General features: G+C 41.2%; 3 protein-coding genes across 5 annotated transcripts in view; 1 reads left to right on the top strand and 2 right to left on the bottom strand.

Annotated features, from left to right (window-relative positions):
• CEP89 (centrosomal protein 89) overlaps positions 1-1,695 on the bottom strand; it is a 34,964-nt gene extending 33,269 nt beyond the window's left edge. For all 3 annotated transcript variants that reach the window (XM_083370833.1, XM_083370834.1, XM_083370835.1), the window contains exons 1-2: positions 1,560-1,695; positions 541-647 (exon numbers count right to left, since the gene is read on the bottom strand). In XM_083370833.1, coding sequence (XP_083226959.1) covers positions 541-647; positions 1,560-1,598 — 146 coding nt within the window. In that variant the 5' untranslated portion in view covers positions 1,599-1,695. The remainder of the gene's footprint in view (positions 1-540; positions 648-1,559) is intronic.
• A 318-nt stretch (positions 1,696-2,013) lies between these two features.
• FAAP24 (FA core complex associated protein 24) lies at positions 2,014-7,518 on the top strand. Its single transcript, XM_083370346.1, has 5 exons — positions 2,014-2,084; positions 3,002-3,146; positions 3,897-4,036; positions 4,942-5,094; positions 5,975-7,518. The coding sequence occupies exons 2-5, from the start codon at positions 3,038-3,040 to the stop codon at positions 6,215-6,217; spliced, it is 645 nt and encodes a 214-aa protein (XP_083226472.1). The 5' UTR covers positions 2,014-2,084; positions 3,002-3,037; the 3' UTR covers positions 6,218-7,518.
• Positions 7,519-10,108: 2,590 nt separating this feature from the next.
• The window catches only part of RHPN2 (rhophilin Rho GTPase binding protein 2), a 40,912-nt gene continuing 29,256 nt past the window's right edge, over positions 10,109-21,764 (bottom strand). The window contains exons 8-15 of the mRNA XM_083370620.1: positions 21,535-21,722; positions 20,574-20,730; positions 18,959-19,078; positions 18,258-18,452; positions 16,070-16,146; positions 14,966-15,112; positions 13,844-13,999; positions 10,109-12,735 (exon numbers count right to left, since the gene is read on the bottom strand). Coding sequence (XP_083226746.1) covers positions 12,481-12,735; positions 13,844-13,999; positions 14,966-15,112; positions 16,070-16,146; positions 18,258-18,452; positions 18,959-19,078; positions 20,574-20,730; positions 21,535-21,722 — 1,295 coding nt within the window. The 3' untranslated portion in view covers positions 10,109-12,480. The remainder of the gene's footprint in view (positions 12,736-13,843; positions 14,000-14,965; positions 15,113-16,069; positions 16,147-18,257; positions 18,453-18,958; positions 19,079-20,573; positions 20,731-21,534; positions 21,723-21,764) is intronic.

The raw sequence follows: 21,764 nt of genomic DNA, 5'->3' as shown, positions 1-21,764 counted from the left end.
TGCTTTTTACTGCACAGACACGTGCTCTCTAGAACATTCCCGTGCAAAGGAGGATTCCAGCTGGCGGAACAGTGGGCCTATACAATCACTTTTCAAAAGTGCCAAATATCTGGATAATGATGAGAGGCACAATTGCTATCTACAATAGTAGAGCAACACTTGTCATTGATGGAGTGAGTCTGAATCTCTGCAAAATAATAACAGCATAGCTGCAGTCCACACGACAATATTAAGCTGGCTATGATCTATAAATTCTTGGAAGAAACTCTGTTTTTTCCTGATTCAAAGACAAGCTAATGACATTTATACGGTAAAGTGGACTGTGTTCAATGCTGCCAAAAACCTCTTTTAATTATATAACATACAAATTTGTGGTACATGCTTCTCTTTCAAAAGTACGGTAATCCTACATACATCTGGTCTGTACAAAGGTACAGGCAAAATAAAGCCATTTTAAATATTCAAATATCCATTAATAATATTAATAATAAATAATATTAATTTTAGCACATGACTGCAAATCAAGAGATGAAAACCTACCTGGGCCTTTCTGGAGAAGGGTTTGGACTACGAGGGGGAGGGGTGCGGGGGACAGCAGGTTTAGGAGCTATGGTAGCTGCGGGGATCAGCCCATGAGCTATATGTTTCTAGACAATTTAAAATAAAGTTAGTTGGCAATGATTGAACGAACACAATGAAGAAACACAAAAGTGTACATGCACAAGGACTAACAGCACGAAAGGGAGGGACATGTACATGCAAATTAACGTACAGCGGTAAGCCACAGAGAGGGCCTCCTCAGGGTGCCGCCGTTCGGAGAATGCCGTCTGGTGACCCCCAGGGGGAGGCTGTTTTCTGTGGGTGCGCCTGACCTATGGAACTGTTTACTGGTTGAGCTCTGGATGGCTCCCGACCTTCGCTCCTTCCGACGCGACCTAAAAACCTATTTGTTTGTACAATCCGGCCTGGTCTGATGGGTTTTGTTTTAATTATTGTTTTAATGTAATTTATTTTCTGCATTTGGGCACTAGGGTTTAATTTGTTTTTAATTTCTGTATTTTGGGTATTTTGATATTGATGTCCCTGTTCACCGCCCTGAGTCCTTCGGGAGAAGGGCGGTATACAAATCAAATAAATAATAATAATAAATGGGTTCTGAACGTGATGCGCAAAACCACCGTTTTCACCACAAAGATAGTAGCAGTTATTCCTGTAGCTACACACTGTTATATTTCTCCTATAGTCTCTGTGTTTATTTACCTACGTGCTTGATTCTTGGGGATTACAATGTCATTTTTGAAATGTTCATTCTTTTCTCTTCTAGTCCAACCCCTTGCCCAGTGCAGAAATCCTCCCACCATTCTGGACAATGGACAGTCCACCGTTTCCCTTTCTCATCCCTCCTTCCCGGTCCAACCAAGGATGCTCGGGAGCCAGCCACCTGGTTGCCATGGGAACCGGAGCCACGCTTGCCATCCTCCTTGCTTTTTCCCTCCGATCTTCCCTCCCCTTGAAACAATCAATCCCAACCCCCACCCCCACCCCGGGAAAATACTCACAAACAGGCCCCTTCGGCCCCTCCTGAAATAAAACGGCATGAGGGCGAAAAGGCTGAGGGGGGAAAAAAACGAGAATAAAGCAGGGAGACAGAGGGAGCGGCTACCCTCTCCCTCCCTCCCTCTCGTACAGGAGGACGCTTCCCCTGGCAACCACTCCTCAATAAGCCGCAAGGCGATTGGTTGAGACTCCCCGCTTTATCCAATCGACATACTCCTTACTGAGGCTGCCGTCGCCTTAGCAACCAGCGTCCGTTAGGAACCGCCGTGCCCCTTGCGACCTTTGTCTTTTTCTTTCCGGGAGAGGCGGGAGAAAAAGAGAAGAGGGCTTTGATTGGTTGGCGGCGGCAGTGCGTCATGGCTGCCGCGCGATGTTGAAAAAAAAGGCGGAAGCAGCAACTCCTTGCAATGGAAACTCCCTCTGTTTGCGTTTCCGGGTTTGCCTGCGTGTGTGGAGCAGGTTCGCACGTGTATTTGAAGGCGCTAGGGGATCTTGGAGATTGCTGTGCAGGATCTTTAAGCGGTAAGGTAAGGAGAATGCTTTGCATTGATTCACATATACATTGAATTAATAACAGCAGTAAGCTGTTCTTTGCATAGTCCCCCAAAAGACCGGCTCTTTATTTACTTAACAGAATAAGAGAACAGAATATAGAATAATAAAGTTGAAAGAGACCTTGGAGGTCTTCCAGTCCAACCCCCTGCTCAGGCAGGAAACCCTGCCTATACCACTTCAGACAAATGGCTGTCCAGTCTCTTCTTAAAAAACTCCAGTGATGGAGCACCCACAACTTCTGGAGGCAGGTTGTTCCACTGATTAATTGTTCTCACTGTCAGGAAATTTCTCCTTAGTTCTAGGTTGCTTCTCTCCTTGATTCGTTTCCATCCATTTCTTGTCCTGCCTTAAGCTGCTTCTTGTCCCATAGAAATCTGATAAAGATTACATACAATAAAACCTTATAAATTTTGTGGAAGATCTGACATTCAGGTTTAAAACAGGATAACAGAATAACAGAGTTGGAACGGACCTTGGAGGTCTTCTAGAGCAGGGGTCTTCAAACTTGGCCCTTTTGTGACTTGTGGACTTCAACTCCCAGAATTCCTCAGCCAGCTGGCTGAGGAATTCTGGGAGTTGAAGTCCACAAGTCACAAAAGGGCCAAGTTTGAAGACCCCTGTTCTAGAGCAACCCCCTACTCAGGCAAGAAATCCTAGGTAATTTCACACAAATGGTTGCTCAATCTCTTCTTGAAAACCTCCAATGATGGGGCATCACAAGTTCTGGAATCAAGTTGTTCCACTAGTTAATTGTTCTGGCTGGGGAAAGAACCCTATGGAAAGGCATCAGCTGGAAGCCACCTGGATTTCATGGGCAATTTCTGGTTATTGAGAAATGTGTAATGTTTGCATTTTCAGAATAACAGGTTGATAATTTTTCTCTTGATAGGACAAATAAGCGTACAAGTACAAAGAAAGCTTAATAATGCCAAATGACACCACTCCAGTCAGAGCAGGAGCTGTAAATGTTCCTCTGGGCCATGTGATTGCCAATGAGAAATGGAAGGGCTCCCAGATTGCTCAGGAGATGCATGGTAAGTTGTACTTTGATAAAATTACAGAATTTTGCTTACCAACAAGTCATCCTAAAATCTCAAAATTAACCCAACATTATTTGTTTAAATATATTGGTCCCTCAACTCCAATGGACTCTTCTTTTTTGAAAAAGGAATCTGACAAATGCATTGCCTGTATTTGGGCATTTAGTATAGTTTAGGGGGTTGTTTTGAACTAGGATAGTGTGGTGAATAGCTTTCAGCAAATCAGAATATCAGTTACACTTCAAAATATGAACTTAATATATTGGTTTGGTCTGGAGGTCTTAATTATAGTATTCCTGAACATCCAAAGGGTGCATAGTTTATCTAAACAGCCAGAAAAATTAGGATGTCTCATTTTATTAAGCTAGGATAATCAGAAGACACCACTAAACCACAAGGAGTATTTTATTATTTTTATCAGATTGTTTTAATTCTCATTAATTTGAGAATGCTATAAATAAAATATGGCAGGCCATATATTTAAATGCATACTTTCACTCTGTGGTGCTAAACATACTTGGAAATGATCAGTCCTGAAATCATTGGCATTTTCTTCTGAACAACTTGGAGATAAAGCAACAGCTTGATTTGCATAGTGTGCTAAAGCATGGTTTGTTCACACGATATGTTAAAATCAAACTTAGCAGGATATGTAAACCCAGCCAGCATTTCACCCAAAATAAGAATTGTGTGCCTACAGTAGTTCTGCCATTACTATAGTTTCATTGCTTCTCACATTTCAAGGGAAAGTTAAGCTTATTCTGGAAGATGGCCTGGGACTTGTGGACTTTCATCTTTCAAACAGATGCTGCATCCTCTACATTTCTGAAGCAGATCTGGTGGCAGGAAATGGCTTCAAAAGAAGACTTGTTCGTTTTAGAAATGTAAGCACCCTTTGAAAGTATAATTTGGATCATGTTTTTTAGGAACATAATATCAGCAAAACATTAGATCAATTCATCACACTTCCAGGAAAATCTAATCTTTAGTACCGTGCATGTTATCAGTCATTATAGCAGCAACTGAAATCCACTATTTTAAGAAGTTTTTTTTATCCTTAAAGGATTCTATGTGTTTTCCTTCCTTGTGTGGCTGTTTCCTTTTTGAAACGATCCGATTTTGCTTTAAGAACAAAAAGATATTTTGCCTAGATAACTGGCAGAGCTTTCTATTTATGTTCAGCTCAGAGAAAGCTTTAACTGGTGCATCTGTATCTAACTGGCTGTTGCAGGAAAAGATGAGGAATTAATGGCCATGTATGGTGTATTATTGTTTTCATGTGCACAGATCTGAATGATGTCAACCCAGCCATCCATTCATTCTCATATTCATCTGTGAGGAAACAATAGTCTTCAATCAGTGATTTTAAGCAGCATGGCTGAGTGGAGTGGAGAGGAGAAAGAGTGGAGAAAGCACGCCTTTTTACTTTCCCAGCCCTCCCAATGAGCTTACTCTAGGCCAGGCATGTCCAACTGCCGGCCCATAGGCCGGATGCATCATAGCAAAACTGCGCCCACCTCATTGCCGGCAATGGCAAAAAAGTCGTGATACATCGCGACACATCACCTGACGTTGCTCTAGAGCAGGGGTAGGCAACCTCGTCTCTTTTATGACTCATGGACTTCAACTCCCAGAATTCCTGAGTCAGCATAGCTGACTCAGGAATTCTGGGAGTTGAAGTCCATGAGTCATAAAAGAGACGAGGTTGCCTACCCCTGCTCTAGGGCTAGGCTGTTGGTTTGTTCCTGTCATTGATACCTGTTGCTCTCATTGTTCCTACTTGTTCCAGGCTTCCAATCTTCAAGGGATTGTGTTAGTTGAAAAAACCCAAATAAGTAACCAGTATTTTCCAGAAGTGCAGAAATTTGTCGTTCTGGAACTCGGGATGACTTTACTTCCGGTGGCTAGCCAAAAAGAAGCAGCTCAACTTATTGCTCAATTGGTAAGTGCCTTCAAGAGCGGCTTGTACTGCTAAATGGGTATCTATCAGGCTGGTTGCTTTAAAGCAGTGCTTTTCCAAGTTGACAATTTTAAGATGGGTGGAATCGGCGTACAAGAGCTTCTCATGTTTTAAGTGGCTCTGCAGGAAAAAGAATGATGGACGAGGCAGACCTTGGTTTGAGCCGGCTAAATAATTTGAAAACTAGGGAAGGGTGATCCCTGTTAGTTTTGGAGGAAGTGCCTCAAAACGCTCAGAAGCTTGAATGCAATACCTGTGACTCATTAAACTAGCTACATTTGTTTCCAATAAAAAGATGCAGATACTTTAATGACTGCTGGTCTGCTATCCTGCCCAGTCCAAAGTGCCACTTTCATTCTGCAACCAAAGCACTGACTATCCTATAACCAAACATTTTTTCTGAATTACAGACAGTCCTCGACTTACAACCGTTCATTTAGTGACTGTTCAAATTTACAACGGCATGGAAAAAAGTGACTTATGAATGTTTTACACACAACCATTGCAACATCCCCATGATCACATGATCAACATTCAGACGCTTGGCAACCGACTCATGTTTATGACGGTTGCAGTGTCCCGGGGTCACGTGATCCCCTTTTGCGACCTTCTGACAAGCGAAGACAAGGGGAAAAGCCAGATTCGCATAACAACCGGGTTACTAACGTAACAACTGCAGTGATTCACTTAACAACTGTGGCAAGAAATGTCATAAAATGGGGCAAAATTCGCTTAACAAATGTCTCATTTAAGAACAGAATATTTGGGCTCAATTGTGGTCGTAAGTGGAGAACAACCTGCAAATAATTAGCCGCCAAAAACCACCAGAGGGCAGCCAGACTAAATCTGACTTTCATTTCAGGTGCACGAACAGACTAAAAGCAGCAATCCATTCCAGCATAAGAAATGTACCAAGCTATTGGAACCGTCTCTACTCCACACAGTTCAGCAGATTCCAGGAGTGGGAAAGACAAAGGCCCTTCTCCTTCTGGAAAACTTTGGGAATATCCATCAGCTTTGCAATGCCTCTCTCCAGGAGCTTGAAGGAGTAGTTGGCCGCAGCCTAGCTCAACAAATCCATGCATTCTTCACCCAGACAAAATAATCTTGGTTTTCTAGCATCAGAGATAAGCTTTTTGAAAGGCTGGAATTTCCCTTCCACACACGGTCAGATTTCAGTTTGTATGAAACTCTAAGAGAGCCTTCATTTCCATCTGAGGAGCCAATAAATCAGGGAATTATTTTTGAGCTCTAGGTTTGCTCCACCAGGGCTTTGTTGGTTATCCTTCTGGCTTTCGACTGCATACATCTGGACACAATGCCACTTTTTATGAATAGCACTGAACACTTTTTCCTGGAAGATTTCCTGCAGTACCAACATCCCATTTGCCTCCCTTTAAACAGTTCTTGTTCGTTTATTAATAGCTTCCTAAGTACATTCTTTTTCAATCTCAGATACTTCTAAAGGAGATGAAGACTTCATTTCTTGTCTGTTCAGACTGTTGAAAAATATAGGGTCTCTTGAGTTACTTGTTAAGTCAGAAAAGAGCAGGTTGTTAAACACAAATGAATTTTACATTTGTTCAGTAGGCCTTCCCTGTTGCCATATTGATTTGGATATGGAAGAGAAACCTAATCTGAGTTCTGCCTGCCGTTCATAACTTGTTTACGGAGAAGGTATGAATTCTAAGCTTTGGAACTTCTGCCTTGAACTGATTATTTAATGAGTATTGGGAACAGTAAGATTTAAAGTGTTTGATTTTTGTATCCATTAAAGTCAGCAGGGTCAATTCCCTGTTCTGATTGGTATGAACAATGCTGAGATAATAGGAGTTGCTCGATAAAATCATCAGTTAAGAAACTTGTTCTCACTTGGCCTTCATCTAATTGGCCCAAGGAAGTCATTTTGGGCAAATAGCACCAACCCCCCCCCCCCCGGTCCCAGGAATGAACCTTGTTTCTTTCCGGCACTAAGTAGAACTCTGAAAATCCTTATTTATAGATGTCATCTAGGCTTTATTCTTGATTGACGTTCCTCTGGATCTGCTCGATCCAAAACATTGTATGACGGGTGGACCTGGTAGGAAACTGCTGTAGGAGTGGAACCTGAATATTACTTTTGCACGAGGCACCTGGAGGGCCGCCAAACTGAAATTGTGTAGGAGTATCAGAGTGAAAAGAGGGAGTGAGTCATCCTTCTTGGCTGCCCAGAGGGCTTCTGTAATCATTTCCAGCAAAATTATACTTCTCTGGAGCTCAAAGGTTGTAACTTGGTCCTTTCAAGCAAAGGACGTGTCTTTCAAAGAACATCCACATACCTCACATCAGATAGAATCGAGTAGTTACCCTTTTGACATTTGACTGCACCGCCTTCTAGTTTTACAGGCAGCCTTGGGCCAAGGGCTATTTCTTTGGGGATGGAATAAAGAGATAAAAATACCTTCGGGATTGGTTGTGGGTGCCTGCATCCCTGCAGTTTTCCTGGGCACGGGACAGGATGGTTTCCCGTTGGCTGCCTTCCAGCATTTAGCTATTTCCAAGTCAGGCTGGTAACGCCAGAATTCCTCAGTGTTATTCCGTCTGCGTATTATTTTTGAAATTAGCTAAGACTGAGTAGGTACAGTCGCCTAATTGGGCAGAGAACAAGTCTGAAGCTGTTTTGGACTCTTGGACAATATTATTACAGGCATCCCTTTTGTGACCGGGTTGACATTGTTTTAAGCCAAGGATGGAGACTTTTTTCATGATTGGATGCTACAGTGAAGAGCGGGCAGGCCGAGAAGGCAAAACAGGTTAATGCGGCACTTTTGCTGAAGTGCAAAAGGTTTAGGCAGGGCCTTTCAGAAGCAGGTTTTGCAATTTAGAGGGGGAGATGTTGCAGACACATGCAGGAAGACATTGTGTTAAGATGGTTGAAATTCTTTCCCTCAACGCCCTCTTGAGTCAACAGAAGGGCAAAACCTTTAAGGCAATCTTGTCTTGTATGAAAGATAAGAAAATGTGCCCTTGGCCATCCATCTTTTTTGTCCGGGAAGTTCAGCTGTGGTCGTTTAACCTTGTTTGTTTTCGTTTTTTAAAACAGAAGGTTGGACAACCGCTAGAATTGCAAGGTAACCACACCTTTATGGAACAGGCTTGGAGTGGATCTCAAGGAAATGTATTAATGAGAGAGAGAGAGAGATTGATTTAGGAGTCTGTGTAAGAACTGAGTAACGTCATAGACATATCCATGATTCTAGGAGATATTTTTATTTAGGAGTCTGTGTAAGAACTGAGTAACGTCATAGACATATCCATGATTCTAGGAGATATTTTTATTTAGGAGTTTGAGTAAGAACTGAGTAACATTATAGACATATCCATGTTATTCTGGTAACATTACAGCCAAGGCCTTTGTGAGATCTAAAAATACTGTACATTATTCAGAGGACAAAAAAAACCCTTCCTTTTGGATAAATTGTCACACACTAAGGAAATCAGGAGATCCAGGTAGTTCAAGTGTGTATAAGGATTTATTGTAGCTCCCTACAAGTATCTGAACTACTAATGGTCAGGGGAAAGTAGAGGCAGTTAAGAACAGAAAGGTATTCAACGTGGGCTAGACTTAGATCTCTTGTGGGTACGCAGGGACTCATGGCAAATGACATATTTGATCTCTCTCTCAGGCTCAGCCTGGTCATCCCTTACAAAATTACAATATGCTTTATTTAAAAGAAATTAGCAAGTGTAGCATTGTTACAAATTGGAGGAATGACATTTATATTGCTAGAGGATAAAAAAAACTTAGTTCTCAGTAGATTGAACTTGGTGAAGGAGCATTTTTTTTGCAACAGCAGGATAAATAATTGCTATATTGGCTTTATTTGATTGCCTAGGCTTTATGCCTGTGCATCTACTGCATTTGTATGACTTATTACGCTTAAGAAAATACTCTTTAAGTTCTTTAGTAAGAGGTTCACTCTAAACAATACACGGTCTTGAAAGAATAAATGAGGGGATTTCAATATACACAGGCAAGTTTGAAACCCTGTTAAGCGTAACAGGGTTTCAAACTTGCCTGTGTATATTGAAATCCCCTCATTTATTCTTTCATGACCGTGTATTGTTTAAAGTGAACCTCTTATTTAAGAAATTAAGAGTATAAGGGTTGTTGACCACTAATGATGTTAAGTTCTTAGTTTCCTTTATCGGAATTTCTGAGATAGCCCTGTAGCCCAAGGTCCTTTTTAAACAAAAGGATTACCAGGCTATGTTGGAAAGACTTGCAAAGAGAAGATAGTTTTGATCATTGGCAAGTTTCTCCTATGTGCATATATTATAGCCTTCCCTAACACCTAGCATAGGACGCGGTGGCTCAGTGGGTTAGGACGCTGAGCTTGTCGATCAGAAGGTCGGCAGTTTGGCAGGTCGAATCCCGAGTGCCGTGTAACAGAGTGAACGCCTGTTACTCGTCCCAGCTTCTGCCAACCTAGCAGTTTGAAAGCACGTAAAAATGCAAGTAGAAAAATAGGGACCACTCCGGTGGGAATGTAGCAGCGTTCCGTGCACCTTTGGCATCTAGTCATGCCGACCACATGACCACGGAGACGTCCTCGGACAAGCGCTGGCTCTTCGGCTTTGAAACGGAGATGAGCACTGGCCCCTAGAATTGGAAATGACTAGCACACATGTGCGGGGGAACCTTTACCTTTACCACCTAGCAGTTCTTCAATTTTTTTGGATTATAGACTCCATATCTCCTCTCTGAAGAAAAAATTACCCTACTTTGAGCACATTTGATAGACTTTAGTGAGGCCATCAACCGCATGCATTCAAAATCTCTATGCTCCCTACATCAAAACATTTCCCTATTTATGCTTCAGTGTTGAACTTAGCTAACCATGGCCTATTGTAGCACACAAATTAAGTCATTGCACATTTCTTTGAAGAACCCCCAAATCAAAACTGGAATAAAAATCACAGAGAATGAGATGAAAGTGAAGATAACAAGTCAACCCTCCTTCCAACCTACATTTTATTATGCACTAGAATTAGTTCCACAGCATTGATTGAATATTGCACAATAAGAATAAGCAGCCACTACGGTATTACATTCTTCTTTTAAAAAAAAACAACAGACCTTCATTCTGAACAACCACAACAGTTAGGAAAAATTAAACTTACCTCATTCATAGTTGCGGTGAAAAGTTGTTCATCGTCACATGTAAGTCAAAACCAGGACTCATTCTTAAATAATTGTTTCAAATTTATATATTTACATCTACTGGGTAGAAACATTAAAAATCCATTTTTTTAAAAAAAATGACATCCATAGACTGGCCTTTTCCATTTTTCCTTATTCTATGCAGTGTCTACCTTAGCAAATTTAAAATATGTGGACTTCAACTCCCAGAATTCCTCAGCCCGCCCTGCTGACTGGGAAATTCTGGGAGTTGAAGTCCACATATCTTAAAAGTTGTCAAGGTTGAGAAACATTGTTCTATCCTAACTTCTTCTAAAAAATTCCTAAAATGGAGGGCAGTCTCAGCTTCTGGTAATGGATTCAACGAATGTCAATAGGAACTTCAGTTTCCCTTCCTTAAATTATTTTAGCCTATCATTGTTAAGATCAACCCTGTTGGCAATATTTCAGCTTAACCCACAACTATTTTAGCCTGCTACTTCAGATAACGACAATAAAACTCCAAGCATCAACTACTTTTCCAGTTGTGTGCTGAACTCCTAAATTTCACTTAAGGCATAGTTAAGTTACTTTATCAACCCATTGGAATGCATTTTTAAAGTGGTGCTCAAAATATATATATGTATATATATTTAAAGCAGTGTTTCTCAACTTTACCAACTCATACGTGTGGACTACAACTCTCAGAATTCTGCAGCCAGTATGCTGGTTAGGGAATTCTGGGAGTTGAAGTCAACACATCTTCACGTTTCTGACATTGAGAAACATTGATTTGAATTGAAACCTGGCAGGTCCTAGCAATTGGGTCAACAACCAAACTGGCTGATCTCTTTCCAAACTCTTATTTACATTCGCATATTACTCTACACATAATTGTGTTAGGAAATCTCCATCTTTACTCTAATGCTCGGCAGGTGTAGAAAACGATACCCGGTTACATCAGATCTTGCAAAACAGAAGGTGGTTTTCAACAGATCCATTCTGCGTCACAAGGGCTGAGGTTGGTTTCCAGGTTGCCCTTGGGAGATTTCTTTCCACAGCATCGGACGCCATGTCAATGGATGGCTTTTTTTGGGGTCGTTGGCGAGATGCTGGCATTGAGTGTGGGACATTCTGGAAACTGCCATCCTACTTCATTTCCATGTTCCACTTGGAACGCCAGAAACTGCGAAATGCAGTTGCCCATGGTGATTTAATCCTGCATCCGTGGAAGGCTTCAAAAAATAGACCAAAATGCTGTTGTCTGAAATTCTTTTGTGCAAATCTCCGTCTGGTTATAGAACAAATGTCAGTATTCTCTCTCAGTTGCTGCTTTTCACCCTGTTCCCAATCCTGGGCACTGAGTAATGATATTTATCTTTTTTAAAAAAAAAATGTTCTGTTTGTTTAAACCAGGAGTCTCCAAACGTGGTAACTTTTAAGACGTGTGGACTTCAATTCTCAGAATTCTGGAAGCCAAAGTCCAAAAGTCTTAAAAGTTTGCCACATTTGGAGAGCCTTCGTTTAAACCACCTCAAAGCAGAGTAGAGAATAGGATTTTAAAACCTTAACATGTAGCATTGCTTCTCCCCCACCCTGTTAGATCTATTCCTTTACCCTGTTACTTTAGCATCACCTGGAGGTTGAATAATTTATTTAAGAATTAAGTTTCTGACTAGCTGTGTACGCTGTCAATTCACAGGACATCACAAACTGGCCTACGGCCTGCTTCTCATTCATTGGGCTTTAAAGCAATCGGCAAGAGAATCACGTCGATCCTGCGTCAATGTGGCCCGCAGTTCTATTACTTCTCCCAACGTAGGTGAGACGGTCAACCATGGGGCGGCATTACTGTGCTACACATTCACATTTTTAAAAGAAAAGAAAATGAGTCCCCAATCCTCAGTCTTCGCAGCAGAAGAGCTGCAGAACCAATCTTTTGTTTCTCAAGAGAGCTCATAACTGGGCAGAAGTTTTGAGTGGACTCCAAGAGAATGTAGGCAAATGACGCGTTCTTCCAAACAACAAAACAAAAAAAACCTTCCGATCCTTGCAAGTTGTGCAACCGGAGAGCAGTTTTGAACGGGGAGTTGTTGCTTTTAAGTTGGGGCTGCTCAACTCTGGATCCCTAAAGGCTGCATTGAGAAATTCACAACATCCGTTCCGGGAGCCTTTTCTGCGTGAGAGCGCCCTCGGTCTCCCAAGTCCTAGTACAATGAACTGTCGGTACTGAAGAGTGTGAACGGGCTTGTCAGTTTTTTCTTAATGGCGGAGGATCCGCTTACAGCTGAAGGCAGGCAGAGGGTGCTGGCGGCTTTCTGCCTGTTTTTGGTTCCCCAACTCAAGAAGGACAGCTTAGGTGTCACCTTCTTGGCCTTGTCGGTTCTCTCTTCCTCCATGGCCAGACATATCAGGGAATACGTTTTCTGCATCCCCGCTGAGTAAGTGGCACATTTGTTGTGCTGTAGGGGAAAGAGGCAGACGGACCAGCATTTAAAAAATAAAAATAGATTCAGTCCACACAAAAGAGAAAGCAACGTTTAAACTACAGGTAGCCCTTGACTTACCGCACTTCATTTAGCGACCGTTCAAAGTTGCAACGGCGCCAAAAAATATGACTTATGATGGCTTTTCACACTTGTGACCATTGCATGACCCTTCCCGTGGTCATGTGATCAAAATTCAGGCACTTGGCAACCGGTTCCTATTTACGACGGTCGCCGTGTCCTGGAGACATGTGATTCCCCTTCTGTAACTTTCTGGCAAGCGAAGTCAATGAGGAAGCCAGATTCACTTAACAACCGTGCTACTAACTTAACACGTTAAAGTGATTCAAGGTCCCTGGCAAGAAAGATCACAGAATGGGGCAAAACTCACTTAACAAATGTCTCGCTTAGCCACAGAAATTTTGGACTCAGTTGTGGTTGTAAATTGAGGACTACCTGTATATTCTATGACAGGAGGACGTTTTTCTTCTGCACTTCATTACATTCGCCCTGGGCTAGTCTCCAAGTCTATGTAGGTGGACTATTATTAAATTTGGACATGAGATTTGTCTCCTTGTGACATCATTTCTGAACAGGTTTCTTTTGCCCAAAGTGAAATTTCCGAAACTCGTAGTTGCAATGAGCAACAAAAATAATGAGGGTCATTTTCTAACTAAAACCTGTGCAGGAGATTCGAAAGATGTCATCTTTGCTATTTTTTTTTAAAAAAACAAAGCAATTAAAAGTTGCAAAGCTTGAAACACTGCTGAAAGAATAGACATTTTGTCTCCCCAGTTCCCAGTTTATTTTAATCTTTTTTTTTAAGGAAACCAATTAGTCTTTCGTTATTTGCTACGACAATCGGAGTGGAGGGTGAGGTTTTGAGAACTAAAATAAAAAGGGAAATGGAGGTCGGCTTGCTTTGGCTACCCAACTCCAAACAAGTGGCTTATGCATAAAATAAGCAGGAACAATTAAAAAAATTAAAAAAGCATCATACAGGTCCATATGATTGATTAAAGATAATGAATATTTTGCCGTTCTGATGGTCTTGCAGTGAAATTCTGTTCACAGCTTGACCTACCACGGAAGGTGTGTTTTCTTGACAGCTGATGACTTGGATCTCAATCTCCTGCTCTCTCAAATTCTGGAGCTTTTCCAAGACGTCACTCGTCCCCAGCCATTTGCAATCCATGCCTTCGAGAGCAATCACGGTGTCTCCTTCTTTCAAACCTGCCAACTAAAAAATTGTAGGGCATTGCTCAGCATCAGCTAAGCCCAGGCAGAATCTGGTAGACTTTCCTAACCAGCTTGAACGGTCCAGCTTCACCATGGAAGTCAGATTAAAATGATGAGGATTTTAAACTACACTCCTATCTCTAATCACATAGGATCCGTGTGGCAGGGTGATTAGAATGCAGTATTTCAAGCTAATTCTGCCGACTGCCATCAGTTCAATCCTGATTGGCTCAGGATCGACTCAGCCTTCCATCTTTCCAAGGTCGGTAAAATGAGGACCCAGATTGTTGGGGGCAGTAGGCTGACTCTGTAAAGCACTGTGAAGCGGTATATAAGTCTAAGTGCTATTGCTATCCGTTGATTACAAAGGGATATAAATCTAATCACTCAACCAATCATTTAGCAATAAACTCCACAGTGCTCAGTGAGACTTATTTCTGAATCAACAGGTTCATAATTTCATTAATAAATAAACTCCTATATTGTGCTGTTAAGCCCTAATTCCCACCCACCCCCTTAGATTTGGCTTAGCATGCTAAGCGGACCTAGCTAATTGGGATTTATCTGCTACCCCAAGGTTAAGCAATCTATAATTTAGTGGGATGTATAAACTCAATCTTCAAAATGCTAACAGAGGATGAAGAAGGATTACTGCTCATTGTTTACATGGTACAATAATACAGAAAATATACAAACTGTTTAAATTGTACCAATCCAAAGGGTTAGGAAGAATCCCACTTTTCTTTTAGATTATAGTTTACGACAGACTTTTATTTTTCAAATTCATGCAGTAACGTCAGTATCTGGGAGGGCATTTCAAATCACAAAATAAAAAGCCCATCGAAGAAAGGTGGTTAAGTATCTGATGGATTCTAATTCATTTTTTCTGCGAGTTGTGTAGAAAATCCCACTGAAGTTAACCCTTGCACTGTGAACAATTCTACGAAGAGAGACCCCTGGATCTTACTGCTGCAGGAGAAGCTGGATCAATGCAGTCAATCTGTACTGGTGGGCCCCCTTTGACAGTGAACCCCAAGATGCCATCTTCACAGCAGAAATGAATGAGACGAGGGGGTGACCACCGCTGCTTGGCTGAAAACACCGTCGGTGGGCCCTGAGACACAGAGAGCAGTAGAGTTAAATTATTCAGTTCACATTTTGCAAATGTTAATGTAAATTACAGAGAGCTTTTCTCGCTACAGATATTTCCCCAGAATCTTCTACGTTTTCTCCTAGTAGTGTCTATGCAACTGTACAGCAGTTACTAATTTACATGTTATTCTTCATAGGCTCATTACAGCCCCAACACACATTGCACTTTAACAGTGAAACGGGGTGGGGGGGTGTCATCTGGCTTTACTAAATATAGTGTTCTTGATTATAATTGGTTCAATAACCCAAACTGAATAACAGTATAACAGAATTAGAAGGGACCTTAGAGGTCTTCTAGCCCACCCCCACCCCTGCTCAAACAGAAAACCCTATACCATTTCAGACAAATGGAATCTCTCCTTAAAAACCTTCGTATTGGAGCACCCACAGCTTCTGGAGGCAAGTTGTTGCACTAATTAATTGTTCTAATCTAGCTGCTTGGGGTCATACTACAAATCACAGACATTTTGCAATCTACAGCAGTGGATCCATACAATAGCCTAAGAGAGAATGAACTTTTTATAGTGATCTGCATCCAGGCCACAGCTGTCACCATCATGGTTGGATTAATCTATAAGCCCACCATGGCTTGCTCAAACAATCCCTCTCGCTGGCTTCACACAGCACACGAAGGCATTAAAATTTACAAAGGGCTGGGTTTTATACAGCGCTTGAGGCTGCAAGACAAACCAATCTAAGTGTGCCTACTTAAACTCTGCCTTAACTGAAGATAAACCCCAGCATCATGTTCATAAGTAGACATGACCCACTGCTGGTTTGCGGTGAGAAGCCCTCCCAAGTGGTAGATTTACATTTCGAGAAGCTGGACGTTACTTTCATAGTCATTTTAATTCTGACGCAAGAAGGCATTCATACATATTAAAGGCAACATGTCATAGTGAGAGGAGATCAGACATACCAGCCTTTCGAAGAAGTCTCTCACTTTCACGTTAGAGAACAGAGGAGGAATCAGTTCTATTTTGTGATTTGTGTTGGCTGGAATAAAAGCAAAGCAAATAAGATTTATTATTTTTTAAGCACTTCTGGGAAGCAAAAAGCAACATGTTTTCTTTTTTGTACCCCTCTCCTAATTTCATAGCAACTGGGTGATGTAGCTTAGCTTGAAGATCACTGCAAAATTTTAAATCTTTGAGGGGGTTTTTCTTCATAGCTTTAGAAGCTCAGCAATCTATTCATTCCAAAGGGACTAAACCTGTATCCACTTAGAATCTGAATCATGTTAGCAAAGATTCTGATATTATATTATATTATATTATATCCTTTTTCATTTCTTACAGGACTACTCTTTATGGATTCACATCTACCAAAGCCGAATTTTGTAAATTGGCACAGTTGGGAATATCACAGCTTTAGAAACATTTTAAGATCATATTTTTTCATGCTGTAAAATACAAGATGGTTATGACAGGATCAAAAGAGCAGCAGGGAAGCATTTGCTAAAATTGAGCTCCCTCCATCGATAGGAGCTTGTAAGTTTCTACTTGCGATTTTAAGAGCGTGCTTTGATTTTTGTTGATTAATTCTTAGGCATTGTTACAGTATGCTAAGAGGATAAGATAGATTAATAAACCACCATGGGAACATTTAGCTTAAATGCAGCATTAAAAACCTGGGAATTAATAATACAATCAATAAATGGCAATAGCTGCCTTGAAAGAGTAGCTACCAGCTTTAGACGAGCGTAAGAACTGAACTGAGGTTTCATCCTTCTAGCAACTAAACAGCTTTAGCTGAACATAAAAATAGAATTGAGACTTCATGTTTCTAGCAACTAACTAGGCTGAAAAGTACAGAAAAAGCCCAGGAGAAATGGTACATTGTGAGTCATGTCAGCCAGGAGGGTGTTGTATGGTGGGACCCAGGAAGAGACACTTTTCTGCTGTGACCCCAATATTCTGGAACATTATCCCTCTGCCCCCATCCCCGGAGATCAAACTGGCCCTTTCCTGCAGGCTTTTCATAAGTCCCTGAAAACTTGGCTTTGCCAATAGGCACAGGAACCCACAAACGTCCTGTGGTAATGCTGGTGCACTGGCTGTATTGTTTGTTTGAATGAATGGGATTACTTGAGTTTTATGTATTTTATGATTATGTATTTTTTTTTAAAAAAAATGCTTACACAATATTTTCCGTGTTGTTAAATGGTTTAAATGGCAGCGTTGTTCTTTTTTCCTGTTTTTATAAGCTGCCCAAGGTTATATACTGTGTATGAAATTGATAGCTGTATAAAGTTGGATGATAGATAGATAGATAGATAGATAGATAGATAGATAGATAGATAGATAGATAGATAGATAGATAGATAGATAAGATAGATGACAGTTGCAACAGGGAGGGTCTTCTCAGGGTGCCACCGGTTAAAGATTGCCGGCGGGTAACACCCAGGGGTAGGGCCTTCCCAGTGGGTGCGCCTGCCCTGTGGAACCAGCTGCCTGCGGAGCTTAGGACTGCCCCCCGACCTCCGTTCATTCCGCCGGGACCTGAAGACCTGGCTCTTCGAGCTCTCTGGCCCAGGCTGAGAATTTTTAATTTTAATTTTAACTGGTTTTTTTTTTAATTTTCTCAGGGTTTTATTTAATCTTTTTAAATTTGTTTTAACGTTTGTATTGACTTTCTTTTAAATGCCCTGTAAACCGCCCTGAGTCCTTCGGGAAAGGGCGGTATAGAAATCTAAATAAATAAATAAATAAATAAATAAATAAATAAACAAATAAATAGAAATGATCTGATGATAGACAGATATGATAGATGATAGCTAGATGACAGATAGACATCGATAGATGATAGCTGCGAATCTATCCATCTGATGAAATGTAGCAAGGAGGCAGATTCCTCGGAGGGAGGTACATTACTGAGGAGCAAAAGACAACTCCATCCAGATATTATGTGTGAGAGAAGAAGAGTAAAGACAGCCCCACCCAAATAGTTTTCAGAGTATAGGGTAGATGCAAATAGTAGGTTGCTCTGTCTGGGCAGATGTTGCCCTATAGGTGTGAATCACCACAAGTTATTCCTGGTTTTGGTTCTGACCATCTTATCTAAAGATGGATTCACTCCTGGGTCACCCCAGGCTGAAAAGGACTTACACAGGATATTGGGTGCCGGCACCAAACTAAAAAAATCATCTTGTTGCTCCTGCTGAGTATATTTGAGAAGAGACCGCTTGTGTGCCACGGACAAAATCTCTTGAAGGATCTCTATATCACGGAGCTTTGTGCATAAGCTGCAAACTCTTAAGGCTTCTTTGTGATAAAGGAGGGCTCTGTGCAAATGTAGTCTTCCTGGAGAAGGGAAAAAAATGAATGAATGAATGAATATGAATGAATGAACGAACGAACGAGATGGATTTTTGCACCATAAAAACCCAGGATTTTAAAGCCACAACAGCTCAGTCTATCAAGAATCATACAAATCACATTACTTAGTGTGATTTGTTATTCTCTGTGTGTGTGTGTGTGTGAACACGATGACTCCAATCAAGGCAAAGCTGTACAAATTAATGATGATGTGTCTACTATGCCAGTGTTCTTTCAACTTCAACAACTTTAACGGAACCCATGCTGGCTGGGGAATTCTGGGCGCTGGAAGCCCATGCCTCTTAAACGTGCTGAGATTGAGAAACAGTGACTACAGACAAGCCTTCCTTCCTGAAAGCATAGATTTTTTTCCCAGTTTGGGGAAGCTAAAATGACATACCCTGAAGCAAAGAAATGCTTGGAGGTTTTAATCCACGATTTTTGTCAACCATGGCTACTCGGATGATATCTTAAAAAGAGTTCACCCTTACCTAGTTGTTTACGCTGGCTTCTATCTCTTAAGACAGCTAAGGGTGTCATCCCCTCGGGCATGTGGTTGTACAGCTGGCAAAAAGCCTTTTCCTGTTGATCTTCATCATCACTGTGATGTACTAGGGTTATAAGAACAAATACAAAAGAAAGAGAAGATAAACATTCAGTTTACTTTCATTTGCTGCCCAGGTGAGATGCCTCCAGGCCTGAGGAACAAAGAGCAACACTCAATAGCAACCACCAATTCCAGAACCTGTTTGTCTCCTGGATTATGGCGTCTCACATTTCAGTCTATTCCAAAAATTGTTGCCCAGAAGTGATCTTTCAATCAGCAGGTTAAAGGACCCTTTCCCAACATTGGTGGACCAGAATGCACCAAGAAAAATAGAGCGTTAGGGAAGTCTACTTGTGTCTAATTCCAACATATTTCCTATTAAGGGCCAGTCGTGTCTAATGCTTTACCTTTTCCATTAAGTAGAAATCTCAATGAATTTATAATCCACCTAAGTTTGTTTTAGGAAGAGATGGATTTTTTTTTCTCCTATCTCTTGCTGAAAGTTCACACTCCAACATTGAACCTTTCCCTTAAGTAGGACTGGGAATGTCAAGTCTCTTTATATAAATTAATGTGAAAAGCAATACATGTCTGCCATATTCCTGTTATCCTCATTGTAGTTCGGACAAGGGATGTTGGGTCTTTAGTCTAAGGCAGGGGTGTCAAATTGCCGGCCCGCGGGCCAGATGCATCATCCAGAAGCTGCGCCCACCCCATTGCCGACAATGGCAAAACTGTTTCGATACGTTGCTCGACGTCACGTGATGTCGTGAGTTTGACATGTCTGGTCTAAAACATCTTACCAGACCTAAGGCTGCAATTGTGCTTCATAGCAACATTTCTCAATCATAATAGAAGGAGAATAACAGAATACATTGAAAGGCTGAGCAAAAATGGAATTCTTTGGCAGGAAAGTAAAATCAATTCTTATAACTTATTAATAGTAGGATATAGCACAGCCTTATTCAACTGGTATCACCAGATCTGTCAGTATCACCATATGAACACTGAACTATTCTAAAAACGACTTCCTCCTACCTTTTCATTCTTATTCTAATACTTCAAAGAGGGATACAAAATATTGAGTGAATTGATTTTCTTCATTTTGGAGGGAACTTGCGTTGCTCTTTAGCTTTCAACCGCTGAATTTTTACGGTGTGAACTTCAGAGAGAAGGGCTCAGGATTCATAAGAGTTGTGGGGACTGTGCAGCAGGCTCCAAAAAGTCACGGTTGTGGCCTCAATCCCCTAATCAAAGCTGTCATCTTAATATATATATATTTTTAAGGATCTCTTCCCCCCGTGGACTCCCCAAACAGAAATGAATATGGGTATATTTTCAGAATAGTTTCACTTCTTGGTTCCCAATAAAGGAGAATATTTGTAACTCAGGGCTGAAATGAGGGGTCCTTGGTGCTCTCTGACCTTGCTTTTTTTTTCTTGGGAGACGTTTCACTACCTAGCATTGATGAGGTTACCTAATTTGGCTAATGAAAGGTCTGCAAGAGAGCACCATGGATAGGTAGGCCAATGAATGTACAAATCTGACAATTTTCTTACCTTGGTGGTCACTCAGCATAGTAGCCACAAAATAATGTGCCAGAGCTCTGAAATGATCCGATTTGACCTGGGCCAGTTTTGACCAAGAGTAAGGGATGGTCTCCTTGACTGGTGCTTGACTCATCGCGGTGTCCACAAGTATGTACATCTCTCCAACCTTAAAAACAAAGCACAAGACCCACGTATGAGCTACTTGACTCTATATTAAAAGCTCGCTCAAGGCACTCCATAGTGGCGCTGATCAACTTTATACAGTTATGGGAATCTATACTGAAAGATGCATTTTGTTCTCACAAAGGATGTAAAAGAGAAAGAACTTTAGCGATAATTACAGAGGATCTTGTTTTCTTCACAGGCATTCCTCACTGGCTCTAGAAGACTGAGACTAACTTTCAGAAAGAAAAGCAGCCTTCTAGTCTTCACTGTTGAAATGAGTTTTGATCTTTGGATCTACCATGGAGGGGAGGCTCAGTAAAAGCATTACAAGACCCTCTTCTGCCTCCCTCACATCCCATAATAGGAAAAGTGTGGAATCAGCTCCCCCGGGAGCTCCGGATGGCCCCAGACCTTCGGTCCTTTCGTCGTGACCTTAAGACATATCTTTTCCAACATGCCGACCTGGACTGATGATAATGGGGTTTTAATTATGATGTTAAATATTTTTATTGGTTTTAGTGGGACTTCGACATAATTTAATTCTTTTTTAATATTTGTATTTATTGTATTTTATTCTTGTTAGCCGCCCTGAGTCCTTCGGGAGATAGGGCAGCATACAAGTCTCATTATTAAATAAATAAATAAATAAATAAATAAATAAATAAATAAATAAATAAATAAATAAATAAATAAGCAAGTGCTGTCTCTTGATTCTTGGAGGGCTGTTGCACAGGCAGTCATCATAGTGCCCCAATGTTAGCAAATGATAAAGATCCGCGTTCTGCTCTGCTCTCATGCAGCTTACCTTTGCAACTTCCTGAGCCATTTTTATAAGTGTGAAAAATTCATTCCGTATCCCTGGAAGGCAGATCTGCTCAAAGATGCATTCCTGAGCTTGAGCCAGCATCATCTTGACCAGCACACTCAACATGGCAGGACTCATGTCGTAACTTGGAGTGTGCGTAAAAGTTTCTTTTAGATAGTTTAGAACTCCTAAAATTGGGGAAGAAGCAGAAAAGAGGAATCATGGAGCAT

Source organism: Vipera ursinii (assembly GCF_947247035.1).
Source record: "Vipera ursinii genome assembly, chromosome: 10".
Lineage (NCBI taxonomy): Eukaryota > Metazoa > Chordata > Lepidosauria > Squamata > Viperidae > Vipera > Vipera ursinii.
Note: the sequence above shows the minus strand (reverse complement) of the source record. Positions and strands in the feature narration are given on the sequence as shown.

Coding starts and splice junctions, on each gene's coding strand:
- FAAP24 (XM_083370346.1), top strand. CDS start 3,038: ATGCCAAATGACACCACTCCAGTCAGAGCAGGAGCTGTAAATGTTCCT. Junction 3,147..3,896: donor GATTGCTCAGGAGATGCATG/GTAAGTTGTACT, acceptor TCACATTTCAAG/GGAAAGTTAAGCTTATTCTG. Junction 5,095..5,974: donor CTCAACTTATTGCTCAATTG/GTAAGTGCCTTC, acceptor CTTTCATTTCAG/GTGCACGAACAGACTAAAAG.